Raw genomic sequence first — 16,978 nt, 5'->3', positions numbered from 1 at the left:
CTGCTAAAGTATGTTGTGCAGAAAAAGAATACTTTGGACAGGAGAGAATGCTGGTGCCTCTTGAGAATACTTAGCATTTGTATCACGCTTTTGAGGATTCAAAGTGCTTCATTATCAGTTGTAATTCTAACAACAATCCTACAAGGCAAGTCAGTCATTATTATCCCTCAGTTTGCAGAGGGAGGGAGGACTGAAGCTGGGACAGCAGCAGAAACCTGCCTAGGGAGCTCATGGCAGATTCAGATCAGGGACCCCCACTCCTTGCTTAGTTTCTCAGCCAGGAGGCAACACCAGCTCTCCAGGAGGGGCCAGACGGGCCTGACACAGAGTATCTCATTTCGTATTTTGGGTCGCAGGGGCATCCACACTTGTCGTTCAGTCGTGTCTGACTCTTCGTGACCCCATGGACCATAGCACACCAGGCCTTCCTGTCCTGCGCTCTCTCCCCGACTGCAGGTCCTTATATTCAGGCTTCTCACACAGTGCTGAGCTGAAGGAGGAACTGGGAGCAAGCAACTCACTTCGGCCTCGTCCATCACGTCAGGGTGAGGCTGGACGGACATCTGTGCTCTTATACAACCGTTGGCCATTTTGACGGAGCTTGTGCAAGAGAACATCCTGGTGGAACTGCAGCATTTTAGAGTTGGAAGGACAAGCTGAGGTCATCTAGATCAGCCTTCCCCAACTAGGCACCCAGGGGATGATTGGAGTTGCAATCAGACACATCTGGAGGGTGCCCACTTGGGGAAAGCTGATCTCATCCAGCCCCCTGCTCAGTGCAGGAACCTCCTCACTCCGCCTTTTGTTTACATGGGAGAAGATGGTGTGTGTGCGCGTGTGTGTGGGAGAGGGCTGGATTCGGAGCTCCGAGCATGGTTATTTTGATAATTTATGCTGTTTATTTTTTCTTACCTCCTTTATCCCATCACACGGCTCTGTACAGACCCCGTGGAGCTTGTAATGTATCCATTAAAATAATAATGATAGTGGGACGCCTCAAAGCAACGCAAAACTAAAAAGCGGCTCTCCAGCAGATCACTGGCGCCCGGGATCTGCGGGCCATCCGCCGCAACCCGAAGCTCCGTTGCCCGCGGGCACTCATTCCCACGCCCCAACGGCGGGAGGGTCACGAGTAGGAGGCGCCCCCGCCCGGCCCCCAGCACCTCCGGGGGCGAGGCAGAGCAACGCTGGCGCCCCTCCGGCCCGTCCCTCCGTGCCCCGCCGGCCCGGGAGCCCCGCGGAAGGCCTGCCGTGGGCAGGGGCAGACCGGGCTTGGCAGCAGGGCGCCGCGCCGGGTGCCCACGAGGGCGGCGGGGCCACGCCGCAGCGCGCCGGCCCGCAGCACGGCCCCCGGGGCCCGGCAAGCGCCTCCTCGGCCCGCTCCTCCTCCGCGGCGCCGCAGCGCGCTCGCGCCCGCCTCCCGCTCCGGCCCGCGGGCGAAGCGGGCGCGCGGGAGCAGGGGCGGCCGTGCCGCGGCCCTCCGCTGGGCAAGCGAGCGGAGGGGAGGCGCGGCGGCCGCGGGCCCCCGGGGCGGCGCAGGCGGGGGCGGGCTGCGGGCCGTCGAGGGTGCGCGCCGCCGCCCCGGGCCAAGGAGGCGCGCCGAGGGAGGGCCGGAGCTTCCCGCGCCGCTGGGGCCAGAGCGCGCCCCGCCCGCCCCGCGGCCTCAGCCGCTGCTGCAAGAACGGCTCCCGGCACCATGCGCCGTCGCACGCAGCTCCCGTTATTGCTGTTTCGTCGCGGGCTGCCGAGGCCCAAATCCAGCGCGGAAGCGTCACGAACGGACGAACATGGGCGGCGAGCGAGGAAGCCGCGCTCCAGGGCCGGGGAGGGGCGCCTGGGCGCGGCGAAGGGCCCGGTGCGCGGCTCCCGCCTCTGCCGGCGGGCCGTGACGGCAGTGGTAGGGCGCCGAGCGGCCCTGCGGGGCTGGATCTAGGGCCTTCTGAGTTCCCAGAATGCCCCAGAGCCATGCTGTGACAGGTGCATTGTGGGAAATTAACAAGCGGCTAGAGCCTCCCCCCCCCCCGCGCTGCATGGAGCAGCCTTCCCCAACTTACCACCCTCCACATGGGTTGGGCTACATCTCCCATCATTCCCAGCCAAGCCGGGGAAGCTGGCTTAGAGTGCAGGGCCAGAAATAAAGAGCAGCTCAGCAGCGGCATCAGCAGTGGGCCCTGCCAAAGCCTTGGCGTTGCCAAGGGGTGGGGTGTGGAGTCCACCAGCCCTGGTTGCACACTCCACACCCCTGCAAGGCACAGGAGCCGCCCACACCAAGGGGGACCTGGCAACTCCATCCTTGCCTGCTCAGAAGGGGCCCCCCGCTTCCCTGTTCTGCACAATGTGACTTTCTCCCGGTCGCAGGCGGCCTGGAGTTCAGTCCACCGCCCTTTCATGTGGGATGAAATCGGTCCAACAAACAGGTACGCCAAGAGTTGTGCGTGTGGGTCGTCTTCCTTAGATCAACATGTTACGACACCCCCATCTTGCCTTACATCCACACGAAGTACGGGGAAGGGCGTTGGTGAGGCCGGCCAGATGCAGGACATTTTCCAAAGCACGGGCACCAGCGTTTCTCCCCCTTTTAGATCATCCCAGGGTGGAGGGAAGCAAATATTTACCATCTGAATGGTGAGGACCGCCCAGTTAAAACCTCAGCATTAAAACCCACCTTGGAGCTGTGGGCTCCCAAGTCAGAGGCCTCCCTTGTGCCTGCGGAACTGTGGAGAGGGGCAGCACAAAGGGCATGTCTCCTATTAGTTGCCCATTCTGCTTGATGAAGTGTTCTGTGTCATTCAAAAACTTGCACATGCAAAAACCTGCACAAAAGAAGTTGCTTCAGGAAAGGGTATCTGCTTACCGGGTTTTAAAAAATCTCTTATGCCCTGGGATGAGAGTAGCAACACAGTAACAACTGCTGTTGTTAGATTACAACTCCCATCACACCCAACCATTGGCCATGCTGGCAGAGGCTGATTGGAGCTAGAGTCCAACAATATTCAGCAGCTATTCCACCAGGTTGTACGGAGGGGGAAGCAGGGCCCACCCACCAGCCCTGCTAAAAGAATTGGCATCCCCCCTCCCCTTTTCCTTGTGCTTCGCATCTTCTTAGCTGTAAACTTGCAGGGCAGGACTGGCTTCTTTGACTGATTACATGTTACTCTGGGAGCTTTTTTGGCCAAGGAGATAAAAATATCCAAATACATAAACCATCAATCTGTAGGGCCACAATTCATAGAATCATAGAATAGTAGGGTGGGAAGGGGCCTAAAAGACTATCGAGCCCAACCCCCTGCTCAAAGCAGGGATCCAGGTCAGAGCATGCCTGACAGATGGCTGTCCAGCCTCGTCTTGAACGCCTCCAGTGTGGGAGAGCCCGCCACCTCCCTAGGGAATTGGTTGCATTGTCATCTTGCTCTAACAGTCAGGAAGTTTCTCCTGATGTTCAGCCAGAATCTGGTGTCCTGTAACTTGAGCCCATTCTTCTGTGTCCTGCACTCTGGGATGATCAAGAAGAGATCCTGGCCTTCCTCTCTGTGACAGCCTGTCAAGTACTTGAAGAGCGCTATCCTATCTCCCCTCGGTCTTCTCTTGCTGGCAATGTCTCCTGGTCTGGGAGATGCAGCTCACCATCCTCGGTCAGCAACATTGCAAGGGCTCCTGAGGGACAACATTCAGGCTGTACCATTGTTTCCCAAACTTCTGAATTTTTCTGAGTCAAAATGGGATGCAGGCTTCCCACTTACACCCAAAGGGTTCATGTTGGGGAAGAGAAGGAATTACCTGCCCAACTATGATGTTTCTCTAAGGGCCATGAGGTGCACACAGCTCCCATTCACTTCAAGTGGAGTTTCTGCAGGAGAATTTCCAGGTCAATTTCGCCCCCCCCACCACACTCCAGTGATTTGTAGCGAACAAACCAGCCCTGATCCTTATTCAAACCCTGAGCAATTCGGTCAAATTTTCCAGTGAATGCTAGTCCTCCAGCCTCCTGCTGAAACTGAACTGGTATTTATTTTGTTAAAGTCCAGAGACTTTGAAGAGGGAGCTGTTGTATCCCAGCAAGAATCAAATGCTCTCTTGTTGCATGCTGCAGCATTCATTTTGACTAACTAGAGCCCACTATTACCAGATCCTAATCTGCAGCTTACAAAATTAAAATAAATACAGGTTTGCATCTGGCATTCTCCAGTGCTGGGAGCTAAAACTAGCAATCCCCCCAATTTCCAAATATGAGGTTAGCTCCTTTCTTTGTCTTCCTTCAAAGACCTCTGCTCACCTTAACTACAGCGTAGTCCCTTGCAGCATTGTCATCCCTCAGGAACGAGAGACTGCTGTTTTGAGGCACTGCCCTTGGGCACTGGGGCAGATCTGCTGCAAACAGCACAAGCAGGGGCCGGTCACCCCCGCCCCCAGGTTTTGCCTCTGTTTTCTCCAGGTCACCAAGCGCTGCCATAATAAACAAGGCTAGGAAGGCCAGGTGCCACGGAGGGGCACTCCGTGTGATTTCCCTTCAGGATGACTTACTGGGAAGCTGGCCCAACGTCTGGCCTCCCCAAGCAGCTGCAGAGCACTGCCCAACAGCCGCCTCCCAAGACGTGGCGAAGAACGCTGGGGTGAGGTCCTTGGATCACAGGCAGCTGCGTGGGGCTTGAGCGTTGTGCCCTCAGCATCCTCCATGCCACGGGAAGGGATCGTGGGGCACCCTCGGCATCATTCCTATCCCTGCAAATTCTGCTGCTAGCTGGTGCTGGAAAGGAATCCTCAGCAAGAGCTTGGGACCTTTACTCTTTGCTTGTTGCTTTGCCTTCTTTTGGAGTGTGGGGCTGGGCTACTTGCACCTGCTGGGACCTTAAGGTCGTCTTCAGGGGCCCTCAGCCAGGTGCCCCCACCAAATGAAGTGAGGTGGGCGACTACCGAGGAGAGGGCCTTTTCAGTGGTGGCACCCCAGTTGTGGAAGAAAGGCTCACCTGGCACCTATGTTGTGGCCTTTTCAATGCCATGTGGAGACCCTTTTAGTCTCCCAAGCTTTTTAGTCATTTACAGCACAATTCTATACATGCCTACATAAGGAAATCCCATTGAGCGCAATGAAGTTTGCTTCCTGGTAAGTAGATATAGGATGCAGCCTTCATTTTTAAAAACTGTTAATGCTGTTTAGACCTTGCACTGCTTTTGGTTTTTACTTTGGTTTTATTCTGTTGTTGTTTGAAGCTATTTTAAGTTTTTACATTTTGTGTGATTGTGTTTTTATACTGTATGGTTTTACGTTTTATTTTGTGAATGACCCAGAGAGCTTTGGCTATTGGGTGGTACAGGAATGCAAGGAATCAATCAAAAAGCAATGAAAGACACTTGTCCTCTAATGCATTTGTGGAACTCCATGACTGTGTGGGTGCCCTGACCTGCCCCAGGGCAGAATAACATTTGGGCCCCTTCCTGCACTGGTATTCTCTGATTCTGGTGCAGTCTTGGACTTGGCATCTGGGGAGCCCCCTCCATCCTTGGCCAAAGGCAGAGGTGAGCCCCCTCAAGTTCTGACACCAAAGTCGTCTCCTCCTCCTCCCTACACATCCCTCCTCTCTGCTCTCTCTTTCTCTTGGTTATGGTAATGACCCAAGAATTGTCACAGCCTCATAAAATCTAGGGCTGGGAGGGTGCAAGAGGTCATCAAGTGACCCTTTTCCTCAATGGCAGGACTCTTCATATATCATCCCCACACTTCCCTCCCCTCCCCAAACTCAGACAATAACGCACTGTAAGCAGAGTCCAGGATCGGCCAGCCACTGGAAAAGCCAAAGCCGCAGATGGCTCCAGCAATCGTGTCAAGCTGCACGTGCGACATGAGAAAAAGGGGACCCCCAGGGTTGCTCACCAGTCAGACCTGTGGGGAAATGCTTTCCTGAGCCCACATCCAGCAGTGAGTTTCTAAAAACCGCACAAAAAGACATGCCACCCAGGCCTCCCTCCAGGAAATGTTACTAGGTGGTGGCAAAAGCGGCACCCAGCAATTCCAAAGGGTGGAACGTGCTTTATTGCAGCCTCCCTGAATCTGCCACCCCCAGATGTGTTGGACTACTACTCCCATAATCCCCAGCCAGCATATCTGGCTGGGGGATTGTGGGAGTGGTAGTCCAACACACCTGGAAGGCAAGGCTGCCTTACTGGGCAACAGTTGTGAAGAATGAAAACCCAGTGAGTATTCAGAACCAGTCCAAGCAAGCGAAGATTTAAATGCCGCGCTTGCAGTTGTGTGTAGCAGACATCCGGCAGCACTGTGGGGTCCTTAAAATGGGAACTGAGAAGATCAGTGTTCTGCTTTTTCAGGCCCACCAGCGTCTTGCACAGTGGAGAAAAAAACCCATCTCATCTGTTTTTGTGGAAATTTGCACTCTCTGAAATCCGAGCCATGCTTTTGATCTTTGAAGTGGGACCAGGAGGGCGGGCTGTGGAGGGGGGAGCGGGGTGGGGGGAGGGATGCCCCAGGGCCGAAGGCAAGAAATCTGCCGCAGTGTCTGGCCGGCCGGCCTCTCGCTGGGGCTGTCGGCACTCTGGGTAACCCCTGACAGGCTCTGCAGCAGGCATCCCTCTGCCTGCCGCTTCCTTCCTGGGCTGCATTTTCTCAGATTCCTTCTTCCCCGGTCCCCAGACAGCAACACCTTACTGCTGCGTACCTTACCAAGTCTACCTCCCCCAAGGCCCCCATCCCACAACAGATACCCTCCAACATTTGACCGAAGGGTGACAGACAGGCACATCCGTTTTGCGCAAAGTGAACAGAATGAAGCTGGGAACACTGGAGGCTGCCTTGTGCCGAGTCAGACCCTGGGTCCATCCAGACCAGTATCGTGGACACTGACTGGCAGCAGCGGCTCTCCAGGGCTTCAGGCAGGACTTTTTCCAGCCCTACCTGGAGATGCTGCCAGGAACTGATCTGGAGACCTTCTGCATGCAGAGCAGGGCCTCCACCACAGAGCTAGGGCCCCTCCTAAAGATTCATAGTATGATAGTGACTTGGCACGCAAGCCATCCAGGAAAGTTTCACAAATACCAACTTCAGGATGCCAATTTCCCTGGCCTCCAGGGCGCACCTCTGCATATTACGGTGCATGGACATTTCTGCCGAGCTGCCAGGAGAGGCTGCTGCCCCTGTGCTTGTGCTGCGCAACCTGAGAGGGGCACCCAGATCTTCCTCTGGCAGGGGCTGGGCTCGCCCCTTAGCCCTCCCCCCGCGTACCGGACTCCTGCGTGCGCCTCGGAGAGCGCAGCTGGAGAATCTCACTGTCAGTCCAGCCTCCATGTTCAGAGGCAGCCTGTCTGCAACCGGCAGATGCTGGGGGGGAAACAGCACGGGCCCCCCGTCACCCCTGCGCCTTCCCAGGGGCATCCTGCTCACTGCTGTGGGAAAGAGGTGGCTGGGACCTGGCCGGCCAGAGCTCCTCTGGTCTCCCTCGGTGCTCTTGCATACCTCCTGCTCTGTTCAGTGGGGTCCCGTCACGCTGTTCAGCTGGCTGCCGGACTCGCGGAGTCGTCGGATTCTGTGCTCGGTCCGCTGGGCTACTCCAGCTTTGCGCAACCTGGCGCCCTCCAGAGGTGTGGAACTACAGCAGCCCTAGCCAGCACATGGCCATGCTGGTGGGGGCTGGTGGGGGCTGTAGTTCCACACCTCTGGATGGCGCCAGGTTGAGCAAGGTGGTTCTGTTCTAGGGCTGTGTACCTGGAATGCTTCCATTCAGCCAGGGCCAGTGTGGTCTGTTGACGGCATCGTTGGGCCTGGGAGACCAGTGCCCAAGGTCCCCCTTTGCTTGGCATCACTGCACGGTTCCTTCCCCATCTATAAAACGGAATTCGGATTGACCCCCCTCGAGACGGGCAATCAGACTCCTGAATCTAAAGGGCTACATCAGTTGCAAACAGACGCTGGCTCACCTAATGGTTACCCCGTAAAAAAACAAATGCATTCCGGTTTGCCTCCAGTCCCCCGGAAACTATCAACAGGGAGGCCTGTATTTGAATCCAGCCCTCGCCATGGTCTCAGTGCGTGGCGTTGGGAAACAGCCTCCATGTCCCCTCTGTAAAATGGACTGCTCAAGGTGGCCTGAATGGACCAACATCCCAGCAGCCCGTTGGGATGGGAGTGCTTTCCTTGCGGGAGGGGGGTAATGAAAGGGCAGCTGCTGGACACAATCCCTTGCAACGCCACAGTGAAGTGTCTTGGGCAGCCCTGGTTTTGTCCTGCTGCAACTCCAACACGCCTCCCTCCTACCCTCCACCTGGACATGGGACTCACCTTTCATTCTCCTGCTGCTGCGTGTTCCGCTGCCCGGTCCAGGCTGCTTCTACTGAAACAAGTGAACAGATGGAGGCGAGACCCTCTCAGCGGTCCGTGGGCCTTGAAGCCAGATGCTGCGGATGTGGCCAGATGTCTCTTATCGTAAAGGATGGACCTCGAAGGGACGCACCACATCCCAGCACATCCCAACTGTGCTGAACGGAACGCAACGGAGCAGCATGGCTTTGGAGAGCGAAGTGGGCATCCTTTTTCCCCTGGAACGCCCCACCTCCACAGAAGTCTGGAGAACGGACTGCACTGTGCGGGGCGGGGGGGGGGGGAGAGAGCACGCACGGCTAAATGGTTGACATTTCCCTCATCTGGAAATGCAGGGGCGGGGGTGTCTTTCCCTCGTGACCAACACTCACCCCTTCAACGTCCCACGAGGCTGGTGGCACTCTCGCCCCCCCAGAACATCCCTCGCGCTCTCCCCGTGGTTTCCCGACTGGCCTTCGGCGCGGGGAGAGCGCGCTGCCGGCCACGCTCCCTCTTTCCCTCTCTGGCTCTTGGGCCGCGGCCCAGACAAACTTCCTTGCAGTTTCACAACAGGGCGAGTGGCTCCTCCGCCGGGTGCCAGCCGTCGCCGGCTGAAGTCTCCCCGCCCAGGGCCGCTGCTGCCGCCGCCCCCAATCTGGGGGAGGGCTGCAAGGCGAGGCGGCTTTGGAGCTCCGCCGAAATATGCGCTGCCCCTCCCTCCAGCCCTAATTGCTAACAAATGTCCTCTTACCAGCGCTGGTGAGCAGGGAAAGGCAAAGAGGAGGAGGAGGAGGAGGGAGAGACAGGCAGGCAGAGAGGCAGGCAGGTTGTGAGGGCAGCCGGCGCGGCGCGGCGCGGCGCGGCGCGGGGGAGAAGGACCTGCGCCCCAAAGCAGGCATTTCCGGAGAGGCCTATGGGATTGCTGGGGCTCCGTTCGGCGCATCAGGCATTGGCCAAACTATGCTCAGATGCCGCGGGGCCGTGGGATCGCTACCCCTCTGGAGTCGAGCAGCACTGGGGTGTTTGAGAAAAAGAGGTGATCAAGGGAGTTCAGCAGAGAAGGCACTCAATGGCTACTAGCCCTGATGGCTCTCTGCTACCTCCAGTATCAGAGGCTGCCTGCCTGTGTGTGCCAGTTGCTGGGGAACATGGGTGGGAGGCTACTCTTGCTTTCATGTCCTGCTTGTGGGTTTCCCGTGGGCAGCTGGCTGGCCACTGTGTGAACAGAATCCTGGACTGGATGGACCCATGGTATGATCCAGCATCAGGGCTCTTGGGTTCTTATGGGTTCTCTACAATAATAAAAGAGGATGTGTGTCTGTCCATTAGCACCATAGCACCAAGGTCTTGAAACCTAGACACCTGAATCTTGGCATACATAGTAAGAGGACCCCAGGGGTTTGCACCTCAGCATTATTTTGTTTTTTAAAAGGTGCTAATTAATTTTAATTAATTTAAATTTGTCTGTGCGGCTGATGCCTACAGTAATATCTTCAGCCACTAGGAGGAGTCTTCCCTAACTGGCACATCGCTTGGCAGCCTGTAGAGTTTGAAGGCGGACCGAGGGGCACAGTTAGACACCTGTCTCCCCACCCTCCGCTGCAGGGCAGGTCCCTCTGAAGGGAATGAAATAGGCAGACCCCTCCCTCAGGGGGTGGCCAGGGTGCACGATGGCAGGGGCCGTGCCCAGGAGTGCCAGTGGGGGTGACGTCCCTCAGACAGGATGGGCCAGTGTGTCTAGTTCTCTGACAGCTGCATATGTTTGCTTGAAGCCTTCACTGCATCAAACTCAGGGCTATTCAAACTTGTGCAAAGCTGGATCCATTTGCTAGTTTGGAATACAGGTGAACAGATTTCCCATAAGCCCTTGGGAATGAGGTCACAATGACTGAATACTGACAAGCATGTTGCAGCTGAGAACATACCATGCAAACGTGTAACCACATGGCAAGCCAGATGCCCACTGTGTCTAGTCAAGCAGCTAGGGGGATTCTATCACTCTCTGGCAATCCCGGACTTCTGAGCGCAGGCCGATTTGTAGTAGAATTCACCCCCTTGGCAGGATATTACAGACAACTGGTGGGTACATGCACACCAGGAGAGGTTACCACTTGCTAAACGGCTGTTTATCTGGTTGCCTCCGTTTGCCCCCTGTAAATGGCAGTACTGACGAGTGGCTTGCCCCACCCAATGAGGTTGCAAAACGTATTGGAATAGGTGGTATATTGTAGGAGACATGATGTCTTTGAGAGTGAAGGCTTGCGGAAAAAGGACACTGTCTTGAAATACAGTGTGCTAATTGATTTGAGTGAAGGTCAGGAGAGCTCTAAACAAAGATGTATTTTGGGAAGGGGTCTCACTCAGCTAACTTAAAAACTCACGGTCATCGAGCAGACACACAAATGCGCAGATACCTCTTGGCCTATAAAGAGGCACATGCATGTATCCATATAAGCAGCTTTACACACACATACAAACCCCGTACCTAAACGGAAATGAAATTTTATCACTGTTTTTTGCATTTCTGTTTGGCTAAATCCCTGGAAATAGTTGTGCATTTTTACAAAATGAATTACAATGTTGCTGGAGTGCCAGATTCAACATTTTGGAACAATTTGAGAACATGTTCACTTAAAAAAAAAAATACAGTCACTCCCACAAACCACAGGGATGGGGGGGATGTAGAAGCCTTGCTGGATCCCCCCTCCCTCAAGCTGTTTTTACAAGCTTGTTTCTAAGAGAAGTGGAATCTCATCCCTTCTAGAAGTGGAGTTGTTTATAGTCTAATTAACACAAGCCTCGTCCAAATCTTCCTTTTCTTTGCTTACAGCATTCTAGCTTGTCATGTTAACTTCACCTGCCATGTGAGATCACTTAAAAACAAGGAAACTTACACTTCACTTTGCTCACCTATACTTTTAACAATTCTATAAATCAGATGCTTACACTTAATTACATGCAAACTTTAAGTTTAATAAAGGGTCTGGTTTGTTTCCCCTGCATTTTTCTCTCTCATGGCTTAAACAAATGTGGTCAACTGGAGGTGGCTGACAGAGGTGTATGATACACTTCTTAGTGCAGTCTCCCCTAACTGGCCTTCTTCCGGATGTATTGGACTGCAACTCCCATCAGCCCCAGGTTGCATGGAGGATACCCGGCTGGGGAAGGCTGTTTCAGCAGTGTGAAAAGTATGAATAGGGGAATTAACAAGCTTCAGGGCCACCCTGTGAAGACAACTAACAGCTCCCCGGGCCAAATTTCCGCCCCGTAACTATTACTCCATGAGCCCCTGCGCCAGTGGGACTTGTGGTGGCCACCACTGGGGGGAGGGGCTGTGATCCAGTGGCAGCGCCGAGTCCCGGCGTCTCCGGGCCAAGGGCCCGGGGTCAGGCATCTGGGAGAGAGGCGCGCTGGAACAGCCCACGCTGGCTAGATCAGGGGTTGGCGACTCTGAGGGGCCGGGGGCCGTTCTTGGCTGTTCGCTACTGAAATTCAGCAGTACACCGCGACCCGCTTCGCCTGCTTGGCGCTCGCTGGGCTAAAACGGCTGCCTTGTCTGGCGGCGCGGGGGCTGCGCTGAGCGGCAGCAGGGCCCACTTGCGGCCCCCCGGGCCCGTGGATGAGTGGCCCGGCCGTGCTTAAGGCAGCCCCTTCGATCTGCGGAAAGGGCCCGCCGGAGCTCGGTGGGGAGACGCGTCCTCCCCATGGGGGGCCTCGGCTCCAGGCTCCGGCACCTGCAGCTAAAAGGCAACGGCGGAGGGCCCGGCCCGGGGGCCGAATCCGGGCCGCCCGAGATCCCAGGCCGGCGCTTCACGCCGCTGCGGGCGGGCGGGCGGCCGCGCCCCTTCCCTCGGCGCCGCCCGCTTGCCGCGGCCTGCGGCGGCCCGCGGCTCCTGCGCAGCCCGCCTCCAAAGGCTGGAGCTGCCCGCCTCGGGCCGACCCGGGCAGCGCGCGTGAAGCGACGGCGGGTATCGGGCGTTCCGGCCCCGCCCGCCGCCGGCCCGCAGCTGCTCCGGCAGGGAGTGCGGCCGCCGGGCGGCGAGGCTCGACGCCCCCGATCTCGGGCCTCGCGTCTCGGAGACCCCGCCGAAGAGCGGACGGGCTGGGCTGGGCCGGGCCGGGCTGGGCCGGGCGAGCCCTGGGCTGGAAGGGCGCGAAACGGCCGCCGCTTTCAACACGGCCCGGCCCGCGGAGGGGAGGCCGGGCCGGCCGTCAGCGGCGGACGGGCTGAGGGAGGAAGCCCACCCGGCGGCCCGCCTCGCGCCGGCCCAGGCTGTGCCCCGCTGCCGGGGCCTCGCGCCCGCTGCCTGGACAGGGGGCGGGCCGGCGGCTGCCGGCCTCGGCGGCTCTGACGGGGCGCTCTGGGCAGCCCGGCCGGGCGGCCCGCGCCTCCGGCTCTCTCGGGCAGCTCCCCGCGGAGGCGCGCCGGCTTCCCGGGGCAGCGAGGGCGGCCTCAACTGGGGAGTCGCCGGGCGGAGCTCGGCCGCCCAGGGCAGCGGCGGAGAACCAGGAGGGGCGCCGCCGAAGCGGGCGGGGGCCGCAGACTCGCCGCGCGGAGCCCCGGCGGCCCGGCCTGGACGGCGCAAGGGGCAGGCGGGCCCGGAGGAGCCCGCGGGGGCGCCGCGTCTTCGCCGGCCTGCGCCCCGGGCACAGGCGGCGCGTCCTCGCGGCCGCCCTCTGCCGACAGCGCGAGGCCGCGGCCCGGGCGCCCCTGGCCTCGGCGCCCCGCGCGGCGGACCGACGCCGCCTCGAGCGGGCGCGTGGGCGGCGACCCCCTGCCGGGCGAGAGGCGTCGCGTGTCCCGCCTGTGTCCCCGGGAGCGCGCCGGCAACCCGGCTCGTGTCGTCCTCCCGGCCGCGGAACCGGCCACCTGATGTGCAGCGCCGCCTCGTGCATTGCGCCACCCCCCCCCCCCGGCAGACGCGCACACCTTTGATGGGATCTCGCGTTGATCTGAGTGGATCTTTTCGCCTTCTGATTGGCCCTTGTACTCGTTTGCGCTCTGCACGTTCCGCTGCGACACACCTACAGCTTCCCCCGTGAAGGTGACCACTTCATGCCTCTGAACTAGCAGGGAGGTTGCACCCTGCCGTTCTGCACGTTTACTCAGAAATAAGTCCTGAGTTGTGAACATGGTACTGCGGGCTTATTACAGCGCCTACCTAATTCCGTCTAGTGAGTTGACTACCCTTTCAGCTCAGTCCTATCCATGTTTTTTCATTTGTGTGTGTGTTTTACTTTGCATGAGCTCTAGCTTCAGTGGTGAGGGAAAGGCACTTAGTACATGCTGAGAGTTTCTCCATAACTTAGCACTAGTTTTGAAAACAGACTCATTGGCTGAATCCTGGTGAAGTCTTGGTACAAATGAAGTTATGGGGAGGAAGATGCAATGAGAGCTTGTGCATAACAAGGAGGAGGTAGAGGTTTGTTGTTCAGTCATTAAGTCGTGTCCGGCTCTTCGTAACCCCATGGACCAGAGCACGCCAGGCCTTCCTGTCCTGCGCTCTCTCCCGGAGCGTGCTCAAGTTCATATTCATTGCATCGGTGATGCTATCTAGCCATCTCATCCTCTGCCGTCCCCTTCTCCTTTTGCCTTCAGTCTTTCTCAGCATCAGGGTCTTTTCCAGGGAGTTTTCTCTTCACATTAGGTGGCCAAAATATTTCAGCTTCAGCTTCAGTATCTGTCCTTCCAATGAGCACTCAGGGTTGATTTCCTTTAGGATGGACTGATTTGACCTCCTTGCAGTCCAGGGGACTCGTAAGAGTCTTCTCCAGCACCACAGTTCGAAAGCATCAATTCTTCGGCGCTCAGCCTTCCTTATAGTCCAGCTCTCACAGCCATACATTACTACTGGGAAAACCATAGCTTTGATTAGACGGACCTTTGTCGGCAAGGTGATGTCTCTGCTTCTTACTATGCTGTCTAGGTTGGCCATAGCTTTCCTCCCAAGGAGCAAGAGTCTTTAAATTTCATGGCTACAGTCACCATCTGCGGTGATCTTGGAGCCCAAGAAAGTAAAATCTGTCACTGCTTCCATTTCTTCCCCTTCTATATGCCAGGAAGTGATGGGGCCAGATGCCATGATCTTCGTTTTTTTAATGTTGAGTTTCAAACCAGCTTTTGCACCCTCCTCTTTCACCCTCAACAAGAGGCTCTTGAGATCCTCTTCGCTTTCTGCCATTAGGGTGGTATGGTCTGTGTAACTGAGGTTGTTGATAATTCTCCCGGCAATCTTAATTCCGACCTGTGATTCATCCAACCTGGCGTTTCTCATGATGTACTCTGCATATAAGTTAAATAAGCAGGGCGACAATATGCAGCCTTGTCGTACTCCTTTCCCAATTTGGAACCACTCGGTTGTTCCATGACTGGTTCTTACTGTTGCTTCTTGACCCTTGTACAAGTTTCTCAGGAGACAGGTAAGGTGGTCTGGTACTCCCATCTCTTTAAGAATTTGCCACAGTTTGTTGTGATCTGCGCAAAGGCTTTAGCATAGCCAATGAAGCAGAAATAGACGTTTTTCTGGAATTCTCTTGCTTTCTCCATGATCCAGCGAATGTTGGCAATTTGATCTCTAGTTACTCTGCCTCTTCGAAACCCAGCTTGTACTTCCGGTAGTTCTCGGTTCACATACTGCTGAAGCCTAGCTTGTAGGATTTTGAGCATCACCTTGCTGGCATGTGAAATGAGCGCAATTGTGCGGTATCTTAGAATAGAATCATAGAATAGTAGGGTTGGAAGGGGCCTACAAGGCCATCGAGTCCAACCCCCTGCTCAATGCAGGAATCCAAGTCAGAGCATCCCTGACAGATGGCTGTCCAACCTCGTCTTGAAGGCCTCCAGTGTGGAGGAGCCCACCACCTCCCCAGGTAATTGGTTCCATTGTCGTATTGCTCTGACACTCAGGAAGTTTTTCCTGATGTTCAGCCGGAATCTGGCTTCCTGTAACTTGAGCCCATTATTCCGTGTCCTGCACTCTGGGATGATCAAGAAGAGATCCTGGCCTTCTTCTCTGTGACAACCTTTCAAGTACTTGAAGAGTGCTATCATATCTCCCCTCAGTCTTCTCTTCTCAAGGCTAAACATGCCCAGTTCTTTCAGTCTCTCTTCATAGGGCTTTGTTTCCAGTCCCCTGATCATCTTTGTTGCCCTCCTTTGAACCCTCTCCAGTTTGTCTGCATCCTTCTTAAAGTGTGGTGCCCAGAACTGGACACAGTACTCCAGATGAGGCCTAACCAGTGCAGAGTAGAGGGGAACTAGTACTTCCCGGGATTTGGAAGCGATGCTTCTATGAATGCGGCCCAAAAGAGCATTTGCCTTTTTTGCAGCCACATCACATTGTTGGCTCATATTCAGCTTGTGATTGACAACAATTCCAAGATCCTTCTCGCTCGTAGTGTGGTTGAGCCACGTATCCCCCATCTTGTAACTGTGCATTTGGTTTCTTTTTCCTAGGTGCAGAACTTGGCATTTGTCCCTATTAAATGCCATTCTGTTGTTTTCTGCCCAGCACTCCAGTCTATCCAGATCACTTTGAATTTTGTTTCTGTCTTCCAAAGTATTAGCTATACCTCCCAATTTTGTGTCATCTGCAAATTTGATCAGCATTCCCTGCACCTCCTCCTCCAAGTCATTAATAAAAATGTGGAAGAGCACTGGGCCCAGGACTGAGCCCTGCGGTACCCCACTCGTTACCTCTCCCCAGCTTGAGAAGGTCCCATTGATAAGCACTCTTTGAGTCCGATTCTGTAGCCAACTGTGGATCCACCGGATCGTTGTTTCATCTAGCCCACATCGAGCTAGTTTGCTCATCAGGATATCATGGGGCACTTTGTCGAAAGCTTTGCTGAAGTCGAGGTATATGATGTCTACAGCATTCCCACGTCCACAAGGGAGGTGACTTGATCAAAAAATGTGATCAGATTTGTCTGGCAGGACTTGTTTTTGACAAATCCATGTTGGCTTCGAGTAATCACGGCATTGTTGTCAAGGTGCTTCCAGATGGATTGCTTTATCATCTGCTCCAGAATTTTCCCAGGGATTGATGTCAGACTGACTGGTCTGTAGTTCCCAGGTTCCTCCTTTTTACCCTTTTTGAAGATAGGGACAACGTTAGCCGTCCTCCAGTCATCTGGCACTTCCCCCGTCCTCCATGATTTCTCAAAGAGAATAGACAGCGGTTCTGAGAGTTCTTCTGCCAGTTCCTTTATGACTCTAGGATGCAGTTCATCTGGCCCTGGAGATTTGAACTCATTCAAAGTAATGAGGTGTTCCTTGACCATATGCCTGTCGATCTCAAGCTGCAATCCTGCCCCTTCAGCCTGTACTTCGCCTTTGCCAGGGGGGTCATAGACCCTCTTTTGGGAGAAGACTGAGCCAAAGTAGGAATTGAACACCTCTGCCTTTTCTTTGTCATCTGTTATCGTTTTGCCATCCTTATTTAATAGCTGAACCACCATTTCTTTCCTCTGCCTTTTACTATGCACGTAGCTGAAGAAAGCCTTTTTGTTGTTTTTAGCATCCCTCGCTAACCTCAGCTCGTTCTCCGCTTTAGCCTTCCTGACGCCATCCCTGCAATTCTGTGCTACCTGCCTGTACTCTTCCTTTGTTACTTGGCCTTCTTTCCACTTCCTATATGTGTCCTTTTTTGTTTTCAGGTCATCCCTAAGCTTTTT

General features: G+C 55.6%; 1 protein-coding gene across 3 annotated transcripts in view; it reads right to left on the bottom strand.

Moving 5' to 3' along the window:
* SCARA3 (scavenger receptor class A member 3) overlaps window positions 1-8,930 on the bottom strand; it is a 39,000-nt gene extending 30,070 nt beyond the window's left edge. For 2 of the 3 annotated variants that reach the window (XM_084831443.1, XM_084831623.1), the window contains exons 1-2: window positions 8,695-8,930; window positions 8,285-8,584 (exon numbers count right to left, since the gene is read on the bottom strand). In XM_084831443.1, the coding sequence (XP_084687569.1) occupies window positions 8,285-8,291 (7 nt within the window). In that variant the 5' untranslated portion in view covers window positions 8,292-8,584; window positions 8,695-8,930. Of the gene's footprint in view, window positions 1-912; window positions 1,401-8,284; window positions 8,585-8,694 lie in introns of those variants that run through there. The other variant, XM_084831534.1, reaches the window with a different exon arrangement.
* Window positions 8,931-16,978: the final 8,048 nt, after the last annotated feature.

The sequence above is a fragment of the Heloderma suspectum genome, chromosome 1, assembly GCF_057233095.1.
Source record: "Heloderma suspectum isolate Gila_16-S chromosome 1, 16-S_ref, whole genome shotgun sequence".
NCBI classification, from domain to species: Eukaryota; Metazoa; Chordata; class Lepidosauria; order Squamata; family Helodermatidae; genus Heloderma; species Heloderma suspectum.
Note: the sequence above shows the minus strand (reverse complement) of the source record. Positions and strands in the feature narration are given on the sequence as shown.